Below are 26,824 nucleotides of genomic sequence, written 5' to 3'. Positions count from 1 at the left end.
CAGAGAAACTGCTGGTGTCCCAGTCACTGCTCTCCTCTTCTGACAAGTGAAGAGGAAAACCTTTTCATGCAGAGTGAGTGCGACCTGTTGCTGCCGGATACGGAAAATCTATATGTGTCCACGGATGAGTCACCCCAGCTGTGTATTTACTACAACTGGATTTACAGCGTTAATCAACAATGTTGTCCTGTTTCACCTTCACAAAATCAACAGAACACAACACTGGCTGGACCCACCGCTTAGCTCCACACAGTAAGAAAAATGCGATTACAATAGTCTATGTAACATGCATGATGAAAGTCTCTATCGTCCAGCAGTATAGTCCATGAAAACCGCACATATCTTGTCATTTTATCCTTGCAAATTGGAAACAGACATGAACTATTTTATTTCATCTTCTTCTCTAGCAGGAACAGATGCTGTGCTATCCGCAGCCTCAGACATAAACAAACCAATGTGCAAGTTGCCCTGGATGTAGTTCCCTATGCAGTTAGACATAATGGCTGCTACAGACAACTAGATTCTGTGTTTACTGTTTTTCAGACTTAGAAACAAATGTTTGAAATGATTCGTGTAAAAATCATGTGTATTTGGAAAGCTGTAGGAGGCTCAGCAGCTTGCCCTGATGATGGTCGTTTTTATGGGTTTCCCCAAATCTCTATAACAGAGCTGGAGAGAGCACAAGTAGCATGACACATAGAGCCATAATGGCCACATTTATGGGAAATACATCAGGTTGAAATAAACTATAATTTTCCTTAAAGTATTTCTTGTTAGCCTTTGGCTTTGTTCTTTGAGGTTCACAGAAACCTTAAAGAAATGGCTGCTCACAAAGCTGAAACCCTTGACTCTTTACCTTTCAATAATTCTCATAAAGAGAAAATTACTTTATATCATCTTTCATATTACCGGTAAGTATCAACTAATAGAAACCAAGTCTCAAATGCAAAATCAACTAGCAATGAAAAAAAAATCAATCATTACACATTTAGAAACCCATTTGATCGACTTTTTGTCTTCATATTTACAAAAATTCTTTTGTGCTCTTTGTCAAAATCCATGTTGCTTTTCTATCATTATTATCATTATGCACATTTGTGCTGCTGTAGCTCCTTTCAGTGGTGTTTATCTCTTAGGATGATGAGATTAGGGCAGTTTACGGGAGCACTTTCTCTTCTGTAGCCTCAATAACAGCTGCTGTAGCAGCTTCTCGGTTGTTGCACTGCAGCAGCAGCAGCTTCTCATGTCTGTTGCTTTGGTTTCCCAAGTGGCAGACTGAAGGCCAGGTCATCTCTCTTGACCTCGTGCTGGCACCCCCTCCCTGACTAATTCACACCATCTGTGGGGTGTCAGAACACATAAATCTATATCATAACCATTTGAGAGCTCCTGATCCTCCTCACTGTGTATATATATTTTTCTCTCTGTGTGTGTTTTTTGCCGTTTGCATTTTAAATGTGCTTCTTTGAATGTCCTTGTGGTTCTGTGATTTTTTTAGTTCAAGGAGAAATTTGTTTCATGTGCCTGAATTCTTTAAAGTTGTTTATCTGCTGCACGTTATTTACTGTAACCCATATGAAACAGATCATGATCAGTCAGCTCAATCATTTATAACCTGCAAGTACTTCAGTGAGTGTAACTTTAAACTCTTTGTCTGTTTGTTTTTTATGCAATATTTTTGCACATACCTTTTTGTGTCTACATTTCCTGTTCATCTGGTATTCTGCTAACTTTTAGATAACCTTTTCATTAACATCATTAACTCACAATCTATTTGTTTTGTCTGTGCATCTTCAGTATTTTGTTCATTCTGCACGCTTTGCTTATATAATTAATCCACAGTCGGTAATTCACTCATTGATGTCAAGTAGAATCATGTATTTCCTCATCAATTAGGGGCTTTGCTAAAGATTTAACTTCATTATTATCATCAGCTTTAAGATAGATGGAAGAACATCCATGTCTAATGATAGCAGGTTGCACATTTTACTTGCATTTAGTGTTTTTTTGCCACTTGAGGGCAGCAGAAACAAGCTGTAAACACAACACTGACATACTACCACCTCATGGCGAACGTTTTAGTAAAGAGCTGCCCATACACATCCAGCAGATATGGAGCAACATTTTTGTCCACCTGGCAAATGTTAGTCCAGAATGTACTCTCCATTTAGACCTGCTTTTGATCTCCATAACTCCTGATGAAGCTCCTAAATTCTACTTCACTGTGTTCACTAGCTAGTCACTAACTTGTCTGCAGTTGGATGCTTGGCAGGTAGTGCACAGTGCGTTTTTAGAGTTTTTTTGCTGCCTGTTGAGGCTGGAAACAACGTCATGAGAGGTGAGACTGAATCAAAACAGTTAAGTTGTGAGCCATAAAACCAAAACAATGACCTGGAAGATGCTACAAAGCTCCATAGAGCTGGAACTACAGAGTCAGGTGATAATTCTCTGTGGTTTCATCACTATGAGTGACATTTTTCACAAAATACACATTCATTTGATTTGATGGTTAAAAAAAAAAAGATCATAGCAGTTTTAAAGGTACAATACAAAAAACACCTTCACTGCTAACATCCAACACACAGGATTGGACCTGCTGTCCCTGCCAATTTGACTGACAGGTGTTTTAATACCTCTGCAACACTAGATGACAATTACATTTTCTTTTTAAATGTTTTCTGACACTGTTAAAGGTTTGGTTACATCAGTGATAATTGTAAACACAGCAGGTAAACAAACTTAACTGTCAGTTATGATGAGTTGAGAAATGCAAATATGTGAGTATACCTGACTATACCTCTATATGGTGAAAAATGCTACTTACTGGATCTTTTCCTTCTTGTTTCTTATTTTATATCTTAAGTAAGAGATATCTTTTCCTTACACTAAAACTTTGTTTTATTTTAAAGCTGTGACATTTGTGAACTTATTAGTACTGTCACAAACAGTGATGAAAAGTGACACTCGAGCACAACATCTGATATGTAGCTCATTATCAGTTTACTCACTCGTGTGAGAGGAAAATCTTTAGTGGAAACAAACTAACTGAGGTAGGTCTGACTTGTAGCAAAAAAAACCCCAAAAACAATGCAGTGACATTTTTTCAGATTCACAGCTTGTACAAAAATCTTTGTATTGCTGTAGTAATGGTGTATCTAAGTTGTGTTTTTTGCTTCAGGTTTGAAATGGTATTCTGTTTTCAGCAACTGCACAGTAGTCTTTGCAGTGTCTTGAATATTTGAACAAGTCGCTGTAACAATTCAAAGACAATGACAGAGCAGATGCATGATTGCTGCCAAAAAGTTCTGACCTTGGTTTTTTCCAGGAATATATCTTCCAAGTTTACTTGGAAAAAAATGGAAGTAGTTTATTAATGCATGAATAAGAAGGAGTGTTTGGTATGAATGGAATAAAAATCTGCCATTTTACAGGCGGTGTTTAATCTTCTGTAAATAATGTAATCCAAATAACATCTAATACTGACTGGCTGGCTGTCAGTTGTCCTTAAAAATCAACTGACTGTGAATTCACTGAAATGTAAATATTTATGAATACATTTGCAGAATTTACTCAGCAAAAGCAGCATGAAATGAAAAGACAATGTAGCCTAAACAGAATTTATACCAAGCTGATTTACAACACGCTTTTTCTCTTCGTTATGCTGAGTGTCTATCAGGATGTCGCCTGTAAGCAAGTTCATACAGACACAAACTTATGGCTATTGTAAAAAAAAAAAAACAACAAAACATTGTGAGGTTGCCAAATGTTGCTAGAGCTGTTGATATTTTGAGGGACGAAGACATACAGAGCTGGTGATCAGTTCAGTTGGCTGTTAAAAGCATTTTTTTTTTTACATATTTTAGCCATGCTAAGGTCTACAGGATGGCGGTCCACCACTTTGGTCCAGACTAAAATATCTCAACAAATGTAAATATGTACAGGCAATGATGGCCTCCTTCCTTATACCACCAGAAGGTTAAATTGATCACTTAGTTAGTTAAATATCTCAACTTAAACTAGATAGTTTGGCACCAAATTTTGTATTGACATTCAGAGGTGTGCCAGCACTGCCTCCAGCACATGTAGACAGAATAAAAATACTTTGTCTGTACTAGTTGGATAAATAGTGAACTTTGTCTGTTTTGTGTCATGATAGTAACCATCCAGATCTTGTGTTCAATTAGCTGCTTCTTGCTGTAGGGTATGCTCTGTTTGGGTTTTATGGTAATTCAACATGCAAATAACCAAAAATTAATTGTAGCAACATCATGAGTGCACTTGAGCTAAATTACACTCTATCACTGGCTCAGACTGATTCTCAAAGGGAAGTGCTCTACTTGTAAGCTTTACATCAGTTACATAATGCATCAATTTGCACAATCATTTTTCACTATGAATGTTTTTTTCCCAAATGCTCCTGTGGTGCAGAAAACCCTTATGGACAGTATTGGTATATAATTTGACCTAAGCTAACAGATAAAAGATTTTAGAAAATGGTCTCTGGCACCAGAGAAACAACATTGGTTGGTTAAGTTAATTAAAAGCAACCAATGTGTAAGTTTTCCTTATGTGTGACCCCCCCTGGTAAATAAATTAGTAACAACAGCAGAATTGGTGTGATGTTCTTATACCACCGTGAAAAAGTCTTCCCTTGAATTCACACTCAATGCAAGATGATGGTGATGCAGAAGTGTGTTTAATTTTATTTATTTATATTTTATTAGGGCTTTAACCAATGATAATTTTCATTATCAATTAATTTGCCGGTTGTTTTCTTGATTAATTGTTTGGACGTCTTCAAATGTTTGAAGATGTCTGTTTTAACCAACAGTCCAAAACCCCAAAAATATTCAGTTTACTGTAATGTATGACAAAGAAAAGCATTAAATCATCACATTTGAGAAGTTGAAAATGGCAGATGTTTGGCATATTGGCTTAAAAATGACTAAAACACTGAATCAGTCATCAAAATAGTGACAGGTTAATTTTAATTCAATTAGTTTTAGTTTACTAAACTTCATATGAGTTGTTTTGGAAGGCAATGACAAGCGACCTATTTTTTAATTTTAATATGAGGACTTGTTGGTATGGAGTGATTTTTTTTTTTTTTCCCCCCTGATGAAAACAGCTCTTCAGGCCCTTATACAAAGAAAGGCTGCTGTCTCAAGTATTTTACTAATATTGTTGAGCCCTGGCTTTCTAAAGTATGAAATGTTTTTTAGAGAGCTAATTAATCAACATGGCATCTAAAATAGTTCAAAACTGAGGAAGAGGAAATGTTGATGTGTCTTAGGGACGCAGACCTTTGTATTGTACATCTGGCATGATTCATTTAACAGCTTGTGTGTTCACAGTCCTTGAGTCTAGTTTGCATTATCATCTCATTGGGACTTGATTTGCAAATACCTCTGATTGGCATCTCATTAGCTTCTGAAGTATGGCAAAAGTGTCAGTAAGTGTGTACGACCTGAATTGTCATTTAACTCCAATTTTCAACCCTCCTATTTTATTACTCTGCTGTCTTAAAGGTATTGATCGTTGATGTCATGAGGCACATAGGCATGTTTTAAATAGAATAAACAACACAGAGTCTCAGAAAGTGGTATCTCCTGTAATTCGGGGACAATGAAAACTGGGGCTTGAGTAGGATATGTGGGTCATGTTCAGAAAGTTGTGATTTAAAATGCAGCCAGAGTTAAATGGTGATTCTTTGAAATTTAAATTTATTGGATGTAGAGGATGTAGAGGAGAGCTAGGTGTAAGGGAGTGTATGTGTGGGGGGTTAATGGCAGCTCAGTTTATGGCTGGCAAAAACATCAATTACATATACCAGTGCACACACTCATGCCTTTGTACACAGGAGTAGCTGTGCGCACATCTGGGTGGACGCTACACAGTAAAATGCTTCTGTAAATCACTATTGGTGCACCTTATTAATATGACGAAACTTACCTTTAAGTGCATGTATGCATGAATGGCAGGTTGTCTGGAGAGGAAGAGAGAAGTACACATTGAAATATGGATGAAAGGTAAAAGGTGAAATTCTGTTACCTTTAAAGACGCCAATGTTGGGCATTTTTATGAGGAAAACAGTGATGTGCCCATGCAAATGTTGATTTTCATGTTTTTCATCTACATATCAGAAATGTTCTTTGCTATTTCCATTTATTTCGCCCCTGACCTTGACTAACTGAAGTGCAGAAACCACTCCCAATTTCCCTAGAACCAAATGGAAATGTATCATTACTATTCCATAGCCGAGACTGCAGGAAAACACAAAACAGCAATGCAGCTATTGACAAATTCATCATGCAGTCTGAGCGTACAAACCCTGGATTTCATCATCTTGCTCATCAGCAGCTCTTTCCTATGAATTATTTGTTGGCTCCTCTCCTCCTTGCCCGTCCTCTCCTCTTGATGTGGTAAAACCCATCAAGAATCTATAAGTAGGTCCTGTCCCTGTGTCTCTCAATCATAATCAGGGGCAGGCAGCTCCTCACCCAGTCTACGGGCTGAATTATTTACCAGTCATTGATGTGGTGGTTGACCAGCAGTTTTGCTTGTGAATTATTCATGACCCCTCTCCTCTTAGTCCAAAAGATTAACACTGAGGATATATTCACATTTTATTTGTTGTGCTCCAAAATGTGCATATAACATTATAACATCTGACTGAAGTTATAGAAGTTCAGTTAAATAGAAAAGACAATTTTGGTTATAACCATTATCCTGTTCTCTAGATTTAAGAGATATTTTACACACCACCACACCCGCTGAGCATGACTAACAAATTCAGCTTGTTCGATTAATTCCTGTCACTATCCCAAGAATCTGTAAAGTCAGATAAATTGGGACTGTGCAAGGGAGGCATAATTGGAGACAAAACCTGCAGCATAACAATTTTCAATTTTTAACCTATACTCATTATGTCATTAATTGTACCCATAAAGTAACCACAGTAAATAAAAACATTAAAAAACAAATCCAGCCAAGCTGCATACCTGTAGATTACAACTTTATCTTAAATGATTGCATGTGCTTAACCACGATTAAAATACAGTTTGAGCAACAGCAGCATGATCCGCTTTGTAGAAAATGAATACAACTGATTATGATCAACTGCAATAAATATAAATATTGCAATTAATAAATATTGCATTAACACATCTGATTAATATATATATATATACATTTTAATAACATTTTCTCTGAAAATTACATTGCAAAATTACACATACACATTACATTGAAGAATGCAACACAATATCAGACAAAATGTACAAAGTAACATATTTTGTTTATTACCAAATGCATTTTATTAACTTTTGATTAATAAAATGCGTATTGGCATAAAAATTCCATTCCATTCCACACAATATTTACTGACTTTCCTACCCTTTCTGTGGCTCTCAGCCCCAAAGCCCACTAGCTCCTACTGAAGACAGGTCAGCGATATTTCATTTTAAAAATGGTGCTTTTCTTGAGGACTATTTTCAGCTGCGGATTAATACGCATTTGATGTTCTAGTGAGCATTTATGACAGCAGGACGATGTATTCATTCATGTCACCCAGTGAAATGCTGTGTCACTGATGAGTTTTTAATAGTTTTTGGACAACAATGGATCTCTTTAGCACAGAGGAATATGGATCAGGCTTTGGCTACACAAACAACACTTGCTAGTAGGAAAAATTAATTGTTCATTTTGGTCTTTTCCTGAGATTTCTTGACAATCAAAAAATGTAGAATATTTCCAGCATTATATTTGAAATTTTCCAACTGTTGAGTTGTGATTTGAACGATAATGTTATTCTACAACTCACATTATATTCTAATTTCTGCACTGGCCTCTCATTCACTGACCTGCTGCCAAGCTGCTGCTGCTGCACTTGGTCCGGATAAACACCCTGTCAGTGCTGCTGCTGCAGTGAGGGAGATGGAAAATGACAGCGTGTGTCTTGGGAGCCGACTCACATCTTGACACTTTTCTCCTCTGACTGGCAAATATGATCATTGTAAGATCTCTCCTCCACCCTCTATTTACAGATGGTAGAACGTGTTCAAAGAGAATACTAATGAGCTTAAAGATCCACACAGTGCTCGATTCATCACTTAGATCTCTGAAGGTGTGATTCGTTTTGCCACATGACACCCTGCACCTCTTTAGGAAAATTACTTTACACATCTAATGCCATAATGTACACTGCAGATTTTAATTAACTATACAAATGGTATGCTATTAGTTGTCACTGACTGTAAATCTGAAAGTCTGAATTCTTGGCAGTTTTTTGGGACAAGATCTGCTTTCTTCTGTGGTGGGAAATGTAGACTGAATAGTTGTGTGGGCAGGATAAATATAGTGATAACACCCTTACATTTAAAAGATACAGAGTAACATGGCCATAACCTTGTTCCATTACTGTACGTAGATGTAGCTAAAGTACATGCATTAATAGCTTGAGGTCATGAACTGGAGTGAAAGCTGGATGAAAATTTCAAACATTAGATGGGAGTACAATGAGTTTTTTCATTGTCTTTTGTGCTGTATGCTGTTCCTCTCCTGACAGTGTTTTTAAAATGCTGAAATAATGACATGGTTGAATTTTTCTGATGATTATCCAGAGGTCAAACAAAGACGATTAAAGCCTGAAACTAAAGTTTAATTACTCTTTTTTTTTTGTTTGTTTTTTGTTTTTACCTGCCTCAGTTTGTTTACTCCTGAGGCAGATGCCAAGATCAAGTTCATCTGTGTTAAAAAATGCAATAAAGTTCTTGTACTGTGGCACTTTCAACCTTGGAGAAGAAATAAAAAATACAATAGATGGTATAATTAAGCAATACCACAGAAAACATACAATAAACAAAACTTTACACATCATAGGCACAGTTTTAGTGTCTGTGTGTGCATATGTGTGTCTGTGGGTACTATTCATTATTCTGTCTACCTGTGGGAAGAAACTGTCTGAAACGGGTGGTGCGTGATTTAATGCTCCGGTAGCGTTTTCCAGATGGCAGGAGTGAGAATAGTGTGTGGGCTGGATGACTGGTGTCCTTGATGATGCTTTGGGCTTTCCTTATGCACCAGGTAATGAAGATATCATAGAGCCGTAGCAGGTCTGTGCCAGTAATTTTTTGATGCTGCTTTTATAGTGTTTTGCTGCCATTTCCAGTCCTCTACAGTCAAAACAGCCATACTATATACTGTGATCCTCCTTGTCAGAATTCTCTGTATGGTGCAACAGCAAAAGTTAAGCCAAGCATCGGTTCCCATACCAAATCTTTTGAGACCTCATGAACTACAGTCTTTGTTGGGATTTCCTGAGGAAGAGGCTGGTATTACTGTTGCGACGTGTACAGCAGTGAAGTTAAAAATTTATAAGTTGGGCCACAGGAGAGATATTTTTGGGGTTTTTTTAGGGTATGGAGTGGAGGTGGCACAAAGACTAGGAAGACAAGCATGTGTGTAAATATCAAAAAAGTCCCAAACAGAAAGATATACAACTCAAAAGAAGCAATAGCTGATTTCAAGAACATTCAAATAAGCAAATGTTATGATAAGGAAAATTAGTATTATCAATAGATAAATAAATAAATAAACATATTTATGCTAGAGGAATAAGATCCACAAGAAAAAAACAACAACATGATAAATAATTAAATCAAAGAAAGAAATTAAATTAAACATATTATAGGATCTATAAATCATGTTAGTCGGCAGTACATAGAGTGCTGCTTTGTTGTGTTGTGTGTATTAGTGCACAATGGAAATATACAATATAGTGTTTTATTTTGTTCTGATTAGTGACTTTTTTAAATGATTTATGTTTTTGAGACTAAGAGATAGACATTGAGACAGACTGCCTGCATTAAAGCGCTACCTAAATATCATATTTTATGTCCAACGGTTAGTTTGAGCTGTGAACTGGGGCTGTATGGTGACTATTTTTCCTAGTATTTCTGTTCTACTTCACTAATACTGTTCATTTTTAAACAATTTTCCTCATTTTCACTTCTCTCCAGTTGGTTCCTCTCTTGCCTCCTGTGACCATTGCTTGTTTATCCTCATTATTATTAACAGCAAACAGCAGAGACTCAGCAGTTTTCTCCACTGAGTGTGTTTCCTCCCATTGATCAAACAGGAACTCCAACGGACAGCTGATGAAATGTTTACTTACTGCACAGCAGTTGCCACGGCTACCATTGTGGCATTTGCCTGAGCATTTACTTTACACTTTACGAGGGGAGATCAGCACTTGGGTGATTTAGATGAGCTTTTTAAAGTTACTTGTAAATGAAAGCCACTTCTGAACTGCTGTAAGCCTGTGGCTACACATGCTATGTAGATAATTTGTAATGCTGATTACAGACTAAACGCACAAGAGCAAATCATTTGTGCAAGACAGTATGCAGAATAAAGAGTAGCATATAATCTAACAGAGAAGCTAACTAGAATGCTACAGACTATATCAACACACATTTTTTACCTGCTATCCTCGTCCTCTCTGTTATATTCTGCCATGTTTGAGAGTTTTCCCCAAGTCGAGGTATGACAGGAGGGTAGAGTTACTTAACTCCGGGAATTTAGAGATGTTCCCCTTTTCCTCCATTCCTCTCGACAGTAAAATTGTCACTGCCATAATTCCTCAGTGAAAGCTGCACTCAGTGCAAGGATCTAATTGGAACCTCTTGGCAAAGTCCACAAAAGAAAACTAAAAACAAAAATGAGTCAATCAAGAGAAAGATTTAAAGGTGACATTTTATGCTTTTTGTCATTTTCTGTCATTTATATACTGTTATGATGTTGGATGTTAAACATGGTCAAAGTTCCAAAACTTAAAAATGTAAAATGCTCCCTGCAAGTCAAAAGTCCAGGCTTCAGCCTGCTCTGAATGCTGCGTTTGCAATGTTACCCCTCCTTCCTCCCTGTGATGATGTTCACCCACAAACAGCTGTCTCTTCCGTAGTCTTTGTTGCTATGTTTATTGCTGAGGTTTGTTCATGTTGTCCACTCGCATTTTTCAAGATCGGATTCGGATGTATTTCAGGTCTTTCCATTTCAAGTAAAGAACAAGAAAAAGAAGTGAAATCCTGCTACTATATTTTGTTTATGTAGCCCCTGGAACCACCAGAAGTCTGCTGAGAGGCAGCCTCTGGAAGCTGGCCAATGAGAACAGAGTAGGCTCGTCGGGAGGGCAGCCTTAAAGACACACTAACAGTCTGTTTCAGGCAGAGGCTGAACTGAGGCCGCATGAAGGGCCAATATAAGATAAATAAGGAATTTCTTAACTATAAATCATGCAAAGATATTCCAGTAGAGCCCCAGAATATAAATATAGTCCTGGAAATGTGCATGATATGTCCCCTTCAAGACACAATATAGCCGACCATGATCAGCAAAGTCAACACAATCATGACTCAAACGTACATGGATAAGCACACCGATTAACACCTGCTGCCACGTACAAGAGCAGTGCCCTCTCCCCCAGTTTACTTCAATGCAGTAATGGCAGTCAGAGTGGCCAATCAAGGGTGTGCCGATGCCAGAGAGGAGGCCACCCTGGAGACTAAGATCTCCAAGAAAAGGCTTTACAGTTTCAACAGACACAGAAGGAAGACAATAAGACACAGAGGGAAACAGGAGTTTGACTGCTAAATCTCAGTTTTAGTGTTCTTAATACTTATATAGGAAATTCAGTTAACTTTGAATAATTCCAATTAGAAGTGTTTTAGTGTGAAGTAAATAGAGAAAGTGTTTGAATTTGCATCAGCAGTAAACAACAGCTACAGTAAATTAACACAGCAAACTGAAAGGATTTCCAGAAAAGGTATTGTTCATCTCCTGTAGCGTTAACTCTTAATTGGAAGTTTTAAAAGAAAAGAAAATGACCAGTTAGTAAGTAATCGCTATGTTCAGAAAATTCATACTAAGCACGTAGTAGTGCAGTTTATTACGCATAGGGAAACAGCTTTTAGCCACTGTGGCCCAGTCTGCCTGAGGATCTGAGGACCTCCACCTCTGTGGACATTTTTAAAAGAAATCTTAAGACATATCTTTTTAGCTTGGCTTTTACTTAAGGTGCCTCATCATTTGTTTTATTCATCTATTGTTGCTTCATTTTTTATTTGCTATTTTACTCTTTTTGCTTTTGGTCACCTCTGTTTGTTTTTGTTTTTGTCGCATTGTCTTTCAGTCATGTGCAGCACATTGGGCTGCAGCCACTGCATGAAATGTGCTATATAAATAAGATTGATTTGATGATTTGATTTGATTTGATTTATTATGGCATGGGCAGTTTTGTTTGTGGAAAGAGTAATTGGTATTATTTGGTTGTCACTAACTCTCCACACTGAAAGAACAGCCGGAGGCCTCCCCCAAGGGTGCCCACTCAGAGCAGTTTCTCATCTGGAGAAGCACTGAATGAAATCAGAGCACCTGTCTCACAGCCAGTGTTAGACAAAGCCCCATGTCATTCACAGAACTGAGACTAATAACACAGTTTGGCTATTCAGGCTTCCTTCATTGTGTGTCAGAAAGAGCAGTACAGCTGTTCAATACAATCAAATGCAGAGCAGTTACTCCCCTGGCCCTGAAGAGTAAAGGAATTGAGTTGCCTGCTGATTGACAGATTTGGTCAAACATGAATGTTTCCCCAGCTTCAGAACAAATGAATTTGCTGTGAAAACCAAGGTTTTTCTACTTCACTACTGTTTGGTCCAAATCGTTTCATCTGCTAGTAAGAACCAAACCAAACAAAAATAACATGCTTAGGTTTTCTTTTAAACTCATGTGTAATTTATGTGAAAGCAGATTGTACTGACTCATGAGGATGAAGACATGAAAGTCTGTTTAAAATTCAGAAGTCTGTACTCCCATGACTTACAGCTGAACTGAAAATGTGTGATGTTTACACAGATCCAGTCTTTGATTACAGATTTTTTTTTTCAACATTATCTTTATTGGTTTTGTAACATACTGTAACAGCCCTTGAGCTGAATAATGCAACAATGTACAAAAATATAATCACATAGATGCCAGATCAACCATCCTACCCCTCCCTTCGCCCTCCGCCCACCCCACATTATCCACACACATCCATCCCACCATCCCTTCAGGTTGATCACTAATTTCTTCAGCATATGTGCCTTTTCAAAGACAAAGGAATAAATATAAACAGTATAGAATATTTTAAAAAAACAAAACAAAAAAAACATAAAACAAGATAGTTGCAGAGAGGGAATAAATAACAGCCCTTGTGTATCAATTTAGTTGAAAGAGTGGGATAAAAAGAAAAGAAAAAAACAACAACCACTATAAAACAAACATGTCTAACCCACAGATGACAGTTGGATTCAATACTTATTTGAATATAAAAGGAGTACTATGTTATGGACTCTATCTCCAGAAACGTAAGGAAACCACCCCAAATCTTTTAAAATTCCCCATGCTTTCCCTTCAGGTTATACATTATCTGTTCATTTGGTAGACATGACACTAATTCATTAGTCTATATAGCAGATGTAGGTGGATGATGGATCTTTCCATTGCATGGCTATATATTTGTTGGCTGTGATAAGGGCAATCCTAATAAATTTGAGTTTGTTTTTATTGACTTTTATCATAGATTTGTCGCCCAGTAGGGTTACTATTGGTACTGTGGGGATGGTTATTTCTGTGATGTCATTAAGTATAGCAGGCCCAGAACATATGCAGTATGTATCAGTGTTCCTATTCCAGTTTTACATCTTGGGCAGAACTGGAAATACTGAGGCTTTATTCTGTGCAGCCTGTTAGGGCTATAGAATATTTTATGAATGAGATTGTATTTTTTAATTTTATGTCCAGTGTTAAAAGAGAAATACTGACTACCAATACACAGTTTTTCCCATTGCACTTCTTCAAAATTATACTCAAGGTTTTCTTGCCATTTGCATTTTACTCCTAACACTTCCCATCCTATGGTTTGAAAAATTCTCAAGTAAATATAAGATATAAATCCTCTTACTCCCTGTTTGTCACACACAAGTTTATCTAGAGGCAACTCTTCTAATGATTGTAGAAGGCCACCTTGTTCCGAGATGATAAGGCGCCTAACCTGGAGGTTTTTGAAAAAGTGAGTTCAGGGTAGCCTGTACTGAGGGGAGACCTCTTCAAAGGTCTGAAGGGCTTTATCTTTAAACAATTCCCAAAAGATTTGATACCTTTTGTAAACCTTAGTTTTGTGATACCATCTCTAAGGGCTTTAGGTAAAGAGAGATTTATGTGAAAAGGGGATTTGTCATAAATAGACTGAATATAACCTGTTTTCTTCCAAAGTTGTTGCCAAATCTTAAATGTATGGATAGTGATTGAGTTTGTTGTTATAACGAGGAGAGAATTTAAAGAGCTGATGTATGGTACTGATTCCAATTTCAATTTATTTTGGTGATGTTGTTCAATTTGTTTCAATTGGTTTGTTTCTGCTCAAATTTGTGCCGACTAGTAGAAGTACTCAAAATTAGGGACTTCCAGTCCACCCTTTTCAAGAGGGCTTTGTAGTACTGTCAGTTTTATCCTGGGTGGTTTGTTTCTCCATTTCTCTTGTGTGAGACAAGACTTGAGTTGTTTGAAAAATAGTTCAGGGACTGGAATTGGTAGCATCTGGAAAACATACAGGTATTTGGCAATGTATTCATTTTTAGGCCATTAATTCGCCCAATTAAAGACAAAGGTAAGTCATTCTATCTCTTATAATCCTCTATGCACCTCATTTGGAATTTTGAGTCCTAAGTAGTTGATGTGATTAGAGCTCCACTGAAGCATGGTACCAGAAGATTGAACATTAGCTTTGGCATTAAGAGGCATGACTACACTTGTTTATATTAATCTTGTAGCCTGAAATTTTACCATTGCCTATTCCGTCAGTGTATCCATCAGAGCTGGGATAGATTCGTCTGGACTTGAGAGGCATGCCAATATATCATCTGCGTAAAGAGACAAAGTGTGGATGCAGTCACCAATTTGTATCCCATGAATGGCCAGGTTAGACCTCATTGCTGTCGCCAACAATTCAATGGCAATGGCGAATAATAAAGGCGAAAGGCAACAGCCCTGTTTAGTGCTGCTTCATAGAACGAATCTGATCAAGATGTCCTTATTGATTTATATATATATATATTTGATCAAGTTGGCGAATTTGGGAGCTATATTAATTTATTACTATATATATTACTTGTCTCAAACAAGTATTGCAACTCAACACGGTCAAATGCCTTTTCCGCGTCAAGCGACACTACAAAACATGGGTTTTGGTCAGATTTTGAGCTATGGATTGTGTTGAAAAATCTTCTTACATTGTCAGTTGATCACTTATTCTGAATGAATCCTATTTGGTCCATGTTGATTATGTCAGCAAGAACCTTTTCAAGTCGTGGAGCAAAGATTTTAGAGAAAGTTTAATATTTACTGGGTTGAAATATTGAAATAGGCCTGTATGAGCTGCAAAGTTTGGGATTCTTGCCTGGTTTGGGCAAGGCAATTATGAGTCTCTGCTCCAAAGACCCTGGGCGTCGACATTTTTCTATGGCATCATATAACAAATAATAACATTAATAATTAATAATAATAAGATTGTGGGTATAGGTTCTATCAGTTTGGGACTAAATGCCTCGAAGAATTCTATGGTTAGTACTCATTGCCTTCATTGATTAGGTTTGTTAGGTTGGTTAGGTTTAGGCATGAGGAGTGAGATGGTTAGGGTAAGAATATCAGGGTCAGAGGCAATCAGAGGCAAAACAGGGGCAGGTTTTCGCAGAACATTCTGTCACCATCCTAGGAAAAGAAAACTTTCAGTCCATGTTAACAGTAACAGCCGTGTCTCATACAATCTGTACAATGTTCAAACGGAAAACAAAACGAGCGTTCCTAGAAGCTACAACAGAAACTACGGTAGGGAGCCAGTCTGAGCCAACAGCTGTGAAGTGATGCGTAAACACTATTTCTGAATTTGAGAAGTAGCTAAACAGTGTTTATGTGTGTTTAGCCTCCACTACAGCCCTGATTACAACACACCATATATAGTCTATGCAACACACATATGAACATGTGCGAGCCTATCACGTTCCTGCTATCCTGTTAGTATAAGTTACATTTGTTTTTATTTGTTTCTTTTAGGAGGGACGGTGTGTCCCATTGGTGGGGTGGGCTTCCCCTCCAAGGCAATGGTAGGGGAAACAGCTGTGCACTGTGGTTTTTAGTAAACATTTCTTAAACAGGAGAAAATACTGCATTTGTCAGGGACTATTTTCAACAGCAGATTTGGTGCACTAGAAAACAGCACTTTCACTCACATAGATATGCACAGACTCGTGTAAACATATATCTAAACCTTTTTATCTCTTTTGAAAACTATAAACAAGTGAATCTAAAACCTCAGGTTGCATATTGTCTCCCATGTGCACACTAAGTATTGCAAAATGCTGTTTCCTCTGTAAACTGCGTTCAGAGTTACAGCCTTTGAACTTCACATACTGAGCCCTTGAGCAGCGATCTACCTACTGGACTATGAAGCCTGGGCTGTAGACACTACTTTTCTGATCAACACAAAGCATTCTCTCTTGTTTCCAATGACGCACCATGAATTTAAATGTGCCAATTAGTGTATGTATTTCCCCTGGCATTGAGTTCACAAAGTATTTGATTGAGATTCTGCTGCACAGCAATACAGCAGAAAGTTCAGATGCCCTACAGGCCACTGCGGCTGAGTGGGGTGAACTACATGTTATTCATAGTATGGATTCATTTAAGTGTAGTCAGTAGGTGGTTGCGTTCAGGGTAATTGTTGATGCTCATAGTTTAATTAACTTATATTCACCAGCCAAGTGTGTATATTTCAGGGTCATTATTTTTGTTTTTTTCTGAATTAACAAAAACATAGGAATTAAACTATGTATTTTAAATATTATAGATTCTCTCCAGATATGTTTTAAGATGTATGTAAAATGCCCTACTTTGAATATTAACATGTGTCTAATATGGTTTTTCCACATGGTTTTCTCATTAAAATCCTTAAAATGACATCTCCTGCTTTCCCCTCATTAAAAAGTCCAGAATCTATGAATATGCAAATATTCTCAATGTATGAACACTGAAGGCTTCAAGTTTCCACATCACACTTGTGTAAGTTGTATACTGGACCACAAATCATGCTCATAGCTGGTAGCTTGCCTTAAACTCAGATTTTTGGTGAACATAGAGAAACTTTCCACTTTAAGCAGATGAATATGAAAACAGCCTTCTAGTGTCAAACTCTGCATGTACATCATTCTGCACTGTGAAGTTCAAACATCCACCTGGAGTAACAAGAGGAAAAACACATTTTGAGTGGAGGGGGACTAAACTATCTGAAATCATATACAAAAAAAAAAAAAAAACAGAAAAGGGAAAATCTGGGATGAAACCTGTACTAAAATATGCCATTTGCTGCACATTTCCACTGTTTTTATATAGAGGACTGTGGTTGATTAGTAGTATAATCAGCAGCTCTTTTGCATTTTGTCTTCATTCTGAAAGCATATTTGGAACTGCCCTTGCCATGAGAGGACCTTGTTCACTGTAACCTACTGTGAATATTAAATGTGAATATGATAAAAAAATAATGTGGACATAATGCTTCTTGCAACAGTAAACACACCAACCTTTGATATGTGGAAACATAAACTGATCCACCTAAATAAATCTGTGTATTTTTCTGTGAAAAATCTATAAATGTCTGTTTTCTGTTTTTCACAACCAGCTGCTGCAAGGAAAATCCATTCCTAAACTGGGGACATTGGACCAGATTGAAACAGGAAGTGGAGATGCAGAGGGACGTTACAGTGGGGACTGTGATGATGAGGATGGTTGTGGTGGTTCAGGTGGTGGCGAGGTTAAGAGGAAAGTCCAGAGAGTCACCAAATGTAAGTCTCAACCTTTTGTAATTTTACTGAACATTAAACTAATTAATCATTTTAACACCCAGCAGACATAGCTCAAGAGCCCATATTTTGCACCAAGGAGACCTTGTTTACTTTTTAGCTGCAGTGCTTAAACATTTTCTACCTTTTCTACCTTTTCAAAGTCGCAGGATTTAAAAATGAAAAGTAGGATTTGATCATTCAAAGGTGTAGTTGCATAATACCATATTTTAATAACACTTGCTCCAGTCTCCATTTTATGACAGTCATAATAATAGTCATTAAAGATAATAGTTGCTATGGGGACATTATTGCAATCAAGGCCTGTTACTTCAGAAATTATTGCTCCCCAGAGAATCAGTAACCCCTGATGAATCACAGCGTCGGAGCTCTCCTCTTCATTTTGCTACCTTTCACACTCTCCTCTCTTCTCAGCACATGGATTCCTCCTCTCCTTTCTCCTCTACTCTCCATCAAACATGCTAACAACCTGATTAATCACCTCTCTCGTTTTGCCTATGGCGACAGCTAGGAAGGGGGCGTCATCCAAACAAGCCGTTCTATCCGTGTAAATGTTTCCTCTACTGGTTGTCAGTCTGTCTCGAGGCTTTAGCAGCTCAGGATCAGTGAAGCTTCTTAACAATCGCTCATCTGAGGCTGTAGGGAGGCTCTGACATTTATTACCCATTACAGTAGAGCCGCCCTTTCCTTGTCATAGGCCAGATCAGCCTGTCTCCTATATTTATGACCCGCTGTCTGCTGTGACCTCTGTCAAGTATCTGCCCCCTGCTGCCTGACCCTAGCACAAATACAGAGGATTCCCCACCTTAGCCAGACCCCTGGTCAGTCCCTCCAGGATTCTGCAGTTTTTTCTCATTATTTCTGCAAAAACAACTTTCAGTTTTTTTTCTTAGTGGCTGTTTGCTGTAGGTATGTTTTTTAATTTAATTGATATTAAATGAATTAGGAAAAATTGAATGCCAAGGACAAAGCAGGCCAGCAGGTTTAATACAAAACAACTCGTCAACCTGGAGGAGGTGAATAAAGGTAACAAGGCTAACATTTTCAGACACTAACTGGTGTATGATACAGGTTAATAAACATGTGTTGAACCCTCATTTGACAAATGATTTGAGAATGTTAGTCACTAATAAAGACTTGGTTACTGCCTTCACACAAGACCCGGTCTGCTAATGTAGTAAGCTCGCATAATTTTCATCAGACAAATCGGTGTGCTACAGTGTTGTCACATTTCACTTTCATTAAATATTTTTACTGCACAGCAGATTATGTGGGCGAAGGATTATTTTTATTTATTTTGTCAAAACTTTAAAAAAAAATTTCCAAATAATCTTCTAGTATCTGCTATTGTGAATTGCAAAGTTTATGGTTGAGAGTTGTTGAAGTGAGCACAAACACCTGTTAGAAGTTACATTAATCCTATAATTAAAAGGAAAAGGCTTGGAATTTTCTATATATTTCTAAGTTTCTCTTATTGTCAACAATTCTCATGTGCAGAGCCAAACCAACAATAAATGGATCTACTAACAAGTGTGTGTGTATCCAAAGTCTGATATATTGTATTCCTCTGTGCCGTAGACCTCCGTTGTTGTCCAAATACTATCAAAAACAAATCAGTGAGCCGCACCATTGCTGGGTGACATGTTCCTTATATCACAAACAGTTTGGGCATGGTAGTTTGTTAAAAAATGGCTCCAAAGAATAATAAGAGCGATCACATTTTTTAGTGTCTATAGAGTAGTTCCATGTAGGCAGAAGCTTGGCTCCTCTTAACAAGGAACTCCCCTGAAAAAATGATTTGTGAAATTTTGGAGGGTCTCTAAAATACTCACAGTATGCTATTTTTGCCATCCATTTCTATTTTTCTGTATCTTCATCACCATGGATCATGCATAAAATTAGGCTACTATTGATGTATGATTCATACATGAGGGTGATTCATCACTAATTCACTTTAATAAAGATACCGGCATGCATGCTATTCTTGCCATCAGAATCGAAGTGCGGTGGTGCAATATCCTATATTTAACTCACTTTGTACTAAAGGGTTTTGAGAAATTTGCAATGTACAATGTAATATCCTTTCCTTTTAATGTAGAAACCTGTGTTTCTCCTTGTTTGTTACCAAAACCAAGGACTGCCAGACCACTGGCAGAGCAAGGCTGCAAATCCATGTAGATCATGCTATGTGCAGTCTAACCCCATGCACACTGATGGTAAACTCCAGGTCCTTGATTCAGCATGTAATGTAAAATTTTAGGCTTTATTTGGATCATTTTATACAGGAAGTACAATGACAGACAACATCACAAGTGCTCTGCTCATTTGGTTAAGTTGCCTTTTTTGTGATCTACATGAAACAATAACGGACCATTTCTCAGAGAACCATGAACAGGCCAACTAGAAATACAAAACACCTGTAATTAGAAACTCGTTACTTGAAACTTGTAACTAGAAATACAGTTTGGGAATCTGAAAAGCTACTATGTCTGCTGTAGCCACAAAGCTGATAAATTGGCTACCATGAGGCTAAATCACTGTGGTAGAGATACAGTATTAATGAATGTGGTTAGTTTTTATTTCAGTCTGTGTGCAAAACCTCAAAACAGAAAGCCAAAAAGACAGAAGTAAAATATTAAATACAACTACAGAGGCAGAAACAAATGCAACCACATAAACAGGTAAAAAAAGATCTATGATGGTGAGACAAAAATAAATGTAATAATAACATCTCACAAAACACATGATCAACAAACAAACAAATGACACTATTTACAAGTGAATTCACAGGGAAAGTGAGAGATATGTTAAAAAAATAGTGAGACAAACTTGTGTTTTGTGTTGTGATATTTTCTGTAGTTTTCTGAGTTTATATGATGTTTTTTTTTTTTTTTTAAACTTAGACTAATGGATAAATATTATTTATAGTTTATTATTTATGAGACTGTGAGTGTGCCAGTCTATCAAAGTAAATAGACTACAGTGATATTGCATGCCCCAGTGCACCGTGGCAGATACAGCTTAAACACCATGTATAATTTAATTTGATTTCTTCCCCTGCAATTATCCATTATCCCTCTTCTTTGTGTCTTTGATGTTTATCAGAAGAACATGCTGATGATAGATCAGCATGATAAGGAAATAAAATGGGATAACCTCAATAGTGACAATAGAGGCCTGATTTAAGGGATTATCCTCATTAAGCAGAATTACTGTTGTGTGAGAATGATATGTATGTGACAAGAAGAAACAATGTGAGTTCATCCCTCTCAAACATTTCAAAGTATTTGAATGCTTAGCATTTGCAGGATGGTAGTATTTACTGCACTGCACTCCAGATAGCTGATCGAGCTGACCAAGTCGTTGTTTTTGTAAAAATACGATTAGGCTGATCTGTTTGTGCAAACCCACAGAATTATTGACAGCATGTAGGAAAAACAGAAAAAGATTGATTTACTTCACCTTGTTCAACATGGAGGTGCACCGTACACAGCACGTCAGATAACACTAACCAAAGAAAAGTCAGGAAATTAAGACATACCCGAGAGAGTATTTGGAATATTTCATGCACTTTCTGCATAGCACCTGTCAAAAATGGTAGTTACAAAATGCTTAAACACACATACAAAGTCTTATAATCACGAGAAACCAACACATTCAACACTGTTTTCCTCACTAATTACATGAAACAAACATTTAACACTGATGAGAACTAGCACCCCATTGTCAAGACTAGCATAAGATCACATCGATGTGTGTTGCAGCCTATTGCAGTGAATGTAAAACCAGTATTATAATTACTAATTATAATTGACATAATTGGAATAGTAATCAAGAAAAGATCTAATATAATCCAACATCAGTGGAGCTGTAGTGGTCCAGACTGTGGTTGTGTTCGCTTTGTGCAAGAGTAAAAGGGTTAAACCGCTTCTATGTACTTTAACCCTTACAGCACAAATTGAAGGTCTTAACTAGAAAACTACACAGCCAAATGACAACAAGAGAAATATTTGGAATTTCATTTTGGTGATAAGGTGAAGCTGATGGGTCTCAAGTGGAGATGAGATGATTCTCTGCTGTAGTGCTACTGTATGATTGAGGTTGATGAGAAATTTGCAAACCTGGTTTAATCACATAAAAACCTTGCCTGGCTCAGATTTAAATATAATAAATCCACTTTTGCCATTCTGGATAAGGTAGCTTATTAATCTGTACACAGCTGTGAGATGATAACAAACAAGACTTAGAGCTACAGCCATGTTAGCAGCTCTGTGAGGCTGTATTTGCATAGTCAGCATGCTAACACGCTCATAATGACAATGCTAACATGCTGATTTTAAGGTATAATGTTTACCATTTTCAACATCTTATCTTAGGCTTCATCCTTCGGAGACTATGGATATCTGTACCAAATTCCATGAAAATCAATTCAATAGTTGTTTCCATCAAATATTTCTGTCTTGACCAAAGTGGTGTGCCGACCGACCGAGATTTCCCTCCCTAGAAAAGACCACAAACCGATTTCACACAAACGTACATGTAGGTCCCTGCACGATTACAACATATAAATAGTAGAAGAGGAGAAATAGAGGTTTTTCTCAACTGCCCTTTATCCAATCCTGTGACCTGTCAACAATGCCTGCAGTGGAGAACAACTAAGAGGTTTTTTCATGCTCCAACCCCAACAGGCAGCTCTAGGCCTCTTATCTGGCCTGGCATGATTAAGCTGCAGACACTGTGACTGCTTGCAGCGTGAGCGTTGTACTGCAAAAAGACATCTGTCAGACACAGTGGCAGCAGGAGAGACACAAATCGATTTCTAGCAAGCAAGCACAATGAGGGAAAGGGGAAAGGCTCCTTAAGCATGAGTCTTATTAATTAATAGTGTCTCAGCAGGAGAGTATTTGATGTTATCTGAGCCTCTCCCTCGCAGGGTGGTGGTAAATGAGTGCTGAATGTAGCTGTTGCATGTAGAACCCCTCCACTACCTAATGTCAAGTGATAATGGACATAACAGCATTCAACAGGGGGACCTGTGCACATTTTGCAAAACCAATTTTCTGTGATAATTTACGGTATTGTATATATTTCAACTATAACGAGAGACCTGAGAGATAGGGAACTACATCAAGGCCACTTTGTTGGACAAATACAGTAATAGGCCTATCACTGGGAGCCATTTGGAGTTTTCCTAACAGGCCCTGTAATACTTGGCTGTGCCTATTAGAAAGATCTTTATCCTCATTACAGTGTTAGATCAAATTAGGTCACCTGCTGTGACTCCTGCACTCCTCTGTTCCCGTAATAATGGGATGGAAATCATTTACAGCAGTGTGTCTCATAAGCTTTTGACCAGTGAGTCTCACTGGGTGGACTCCAAGGTTGTCTGATTATCACTCGATTAAATTAACCCTCTGAACTAATTAATAACTAAATGATTCATCAAAGACTTTCATGTCTCAGGAAGACTGTACTGTTATACGTTTAGAAAAAAGTGTAGTTTTAAACTGAAATGCTTTATAAATACTATTTAAAATAGAAAATCAAGCAGTTGTAACTAATTAAGTAATTTCTTAAAGCTGACTTAAAAACACTAATAATATGATAATGATATACAGCAATGGTTGTCAACCTTTTTTGTCTGACATACACCTGAAGTTGAGCTCATTGACTCCACCTATCAGGAATACATTTTAAAGTGGATGTTATTTAAGACTATTAATTACATAAAAGTGGATATTGTTAAAACATATACATCTACGTATTTTTTATGCAAGCCATGGTGATACTTGAATTGTCACTTGAAGTGGCAGAAGCTCAAATATTTATTCATTACTTTTAGCCAGCTACTTCAGCATCTCTGCCCAATTAGTTTTCATGCACTCTACATTGCCATATGTGGAGACTTGCGTATGTTGGTGGAAGGTGTGTCTCACACCAAAGTATAAATATAAATAAATGTTAATTTTCCTCCTCAACACAAATACTATTACTACTACTACTCCACAATCTTTCCAAGTACCCCTTGGCAACCGCAGAAGTACCCTGTTACATGTAACCCTGGTTGGGAATCAGTGATGCACAGTGTCGCTTCACACTTCACACATCACTTCACATTATAGCAAGGGCTCATCATTTTTGGTTTTTGATGACATACGATATCAATGTATTCTTATTTATTTTGAAAAATATTTTTAAAATATCTGATACATAGAAAATATATATGTTGAAAGGATATCAATTCAAGAGTCTGAATGACATTTGATTGAAAAAATACAATCAATTGCGCAACCCTCTGCACCTTCCCTTAGCCCGTGTACTTTTTGTGTACATGATTAGCAGTTCATTTGTGTTTTCTCTCTATTTTTATCCTCAATTTCAACAAATTTAACCATCTTCTGAGATGCCCTCAAATAGGAGGACATTCTTTGCTGAAAACATGACAAAACACATAAAATCATCACATCAACCAATAAAATCTGATGAAAATACCAATCTCCCCTAGTTTGAAAAAAGGCATTTTTCAATGAAAATTGGTAAAAAGCAAAAATGATGAGCCTTTATTATAGCCACAATAGCAGTCATGTAACACAGGAGACAGGAAGGATTGTTTGTTTGTAGGTCAGGTTATGTTGAATGTCAGTCTCTGGCCCATTCTCATCCACAGAATTTGGGAGGTAAAAAGTCATAATTTAAAAGGTACTTCATGCCATTTTAAGTAGGGAGAGGTTAGTGAACGTGTAATGTGTGCAATATCAAATGGCAGTATTTTCTCCCTACATATGTACTGATTTAATTTAATTGATGCTGAGGAGCTACTGTCTCTTGACCCTCTGCTATAGCTGTTATGTAATATGCTGTACTTATAGCTCTAGCAGCTAATGTTAAAATACAGCTTTGATTAGATTTGGGACTGATGCTGAATAAACCTACAGGCCAGTATGTGCATGTATTTATGGGTGAAAGAATAATCACGTAACACTGACGCTCAGTGGCTTATTCACCCAAAGCCAGACTACTGCAATCATCCAGAGCAGGAGCCTGGATGATTGGGTCCTAAAATGATCCACACCTACTGGTTGTAGAAACTAATAGTGCTGCTATGAACCAGTTACTAACAGCAGACTCCCACCCTGCCTGTTTAACACAAGGCAGGATATTGCTGATCATGAAAGATCCCCACAAGGGAACAGCAACATCCAACTACTGTCCAATAACCTGTCTCTCTTCAACATGGAAACTCCTGTCAGGCATCATCTTTTTGAAGCTGAAGGGACATGTGTGTCAATACACTAGCAAAGCTCAGCAAGGGACTGGAAACAACACCAGAGGCCCAAAGCTGCAGCTGCTGGAAAACAGAGCTGTCAATGCACGACTACAAGTTGAGATGGACCGATCTCAGCACAGTTTGAACTAGAGCTGGCAGATATGTTGTATTACAGTGGAGACTGTTTATAGTGGTCACGGTTACAGTGATCAACCACTTACATAAATCAAAAAGCTTGAGACAGAATCAGTCCTATACAAATGCTGTTTGAATAATTTGCTTTTTTTTTTTTTTTTTACGTTACTCATATATGATACACGTATGTACTTAGTGGCTGCGGCACCGTTATCAGGCGTTGCGGCGCCCCTCCACAGGTTTCTGTGGCCCCCACCTGCGCAGCGTAAACGCACAACCTGTTTGTTTCCAGCTGGTTACCTGAGGCTGGTGCTGTATGCACATTGAAATCATGATGGGAAAAAGAAAATCATTTTCTCTCAATGAAAAACTTAGTCTCCTTGAAGCTTATGACAAACTGCCAAAAATGACACAATAAATGCAGCAGCGAAACAAAAAGCATTTGAAACAGCTGTACTGTATTTTGAAACAGTCAATAAAATTCAGTAAATAGTGAAGCTGTCCGTTTCATTACTTTATATTCATGTAATAGATATATACAAATGTTGATTAGGTGGTAATCTGCATGAGAAATAAAGGAACAAAAAGGTTATAATAATAATAATAATGATAATAATTTTCTTATAGTGATCAATTTGACCCAGATAGATGTGATCACTTTAAGCAGTTTCCACTGTATTATGATACAAAATTCAGAGAATTGGTTTCAAGCAAATTACAAAAACTAACCGGCTTTTCTGGTGTTCTGCATGACGGTGGTGCTCAGTTCATTGTACTCAGATGTATTCAGATTAACCAGTTTATGATTTTTTTCATCTGGACATATTGCATTTTATAATCTCTTTAAGGCTCCCCTCCTGGTGAGCCCACTCTGTTCTCATAAACAAACAGTCGTAGTCGGATTTCACCTCTTTTTCTTGTTTTTTCCTCGAAATGGAAACTTCTCAAATACATCCATGCATGTTCAAGCCTGAATCTGTTCCAAAATATGCGAGTGGACAATGCCAACAACATGTGGAAAACCTTAGCAACAACCTTAGCAACAAAGGCTATGAAAGATTGCCGTTTGTGGGCATGTGCGAACAATCTGACGTCATCACAAGGAGGAGGTAACTTTGCAAGTGGCTGAAGGCTGAAGGCTTTTGTCTTACAGGGATCATTTTTACATACATTCCTCTCAAGAACTTTTCATTTCACATAGACATCCAACATTATAACCGTATAAAGATAACTGAAAATCACAAAAAGCACAATATGTCTTCTTTAAACCATATTGCCAATCCATATTCTGGATGAAAAACTGCAAAGCCCAGGATTCAGTGCAGCACTCACTGATACTTGACTGTCTCGCAGTATACAAGGTCAATAAGACATTAAGAGACTTCATCAGAAACTCAATGGACTTGTGGAGAAAACCACTAAAAGATGCTCTCAAAGTTGAAAGTCACTAAAAGCTGCTCTCAAAGTTGAT

General features: G+C 37.5%; 1 protein-coding gene across 1 annotated transcript in view; it reads left to right on the top strand.

Annotated features, from left to right (window-relative positions):
- gpc5a (glypican 5a) overlaps positions 1 to 26,824 on the top strand; it is a 119,611-nt gene that overhangs the window by 58,887 nt on the left and 33,900 nt on the right. The window contains exon 8 of the mRNA XM_044351974.1: positions 17,771 to 17,933. Within this exon, the coding sequence (XP_044207909.1) occupies positions 17,771 to 17,933 (163 nt within the window). The remainder of the gene's footprint in view (positions 1 to 17,770; positions 17,934 to 26,824) is intronic.

This window comes from Thunnus albacares, chromosome 1 (genome assembly GCF_914725855.1).
Source record: "Thunnus albacares chromosome 1, fThuAlb1.1, whole genome shotgun sequence".
Lineage (NCBI taxonomy): Eukaryota > Metazoa > Chordata > Actinopteri > Scombriformes > Scombridae > Thunnus > Thunnus albacares.
Note: the sequence above shows the minus strand (reverse complement) of the source record. Positions and strands in the feature narration are given on the sequence as shown.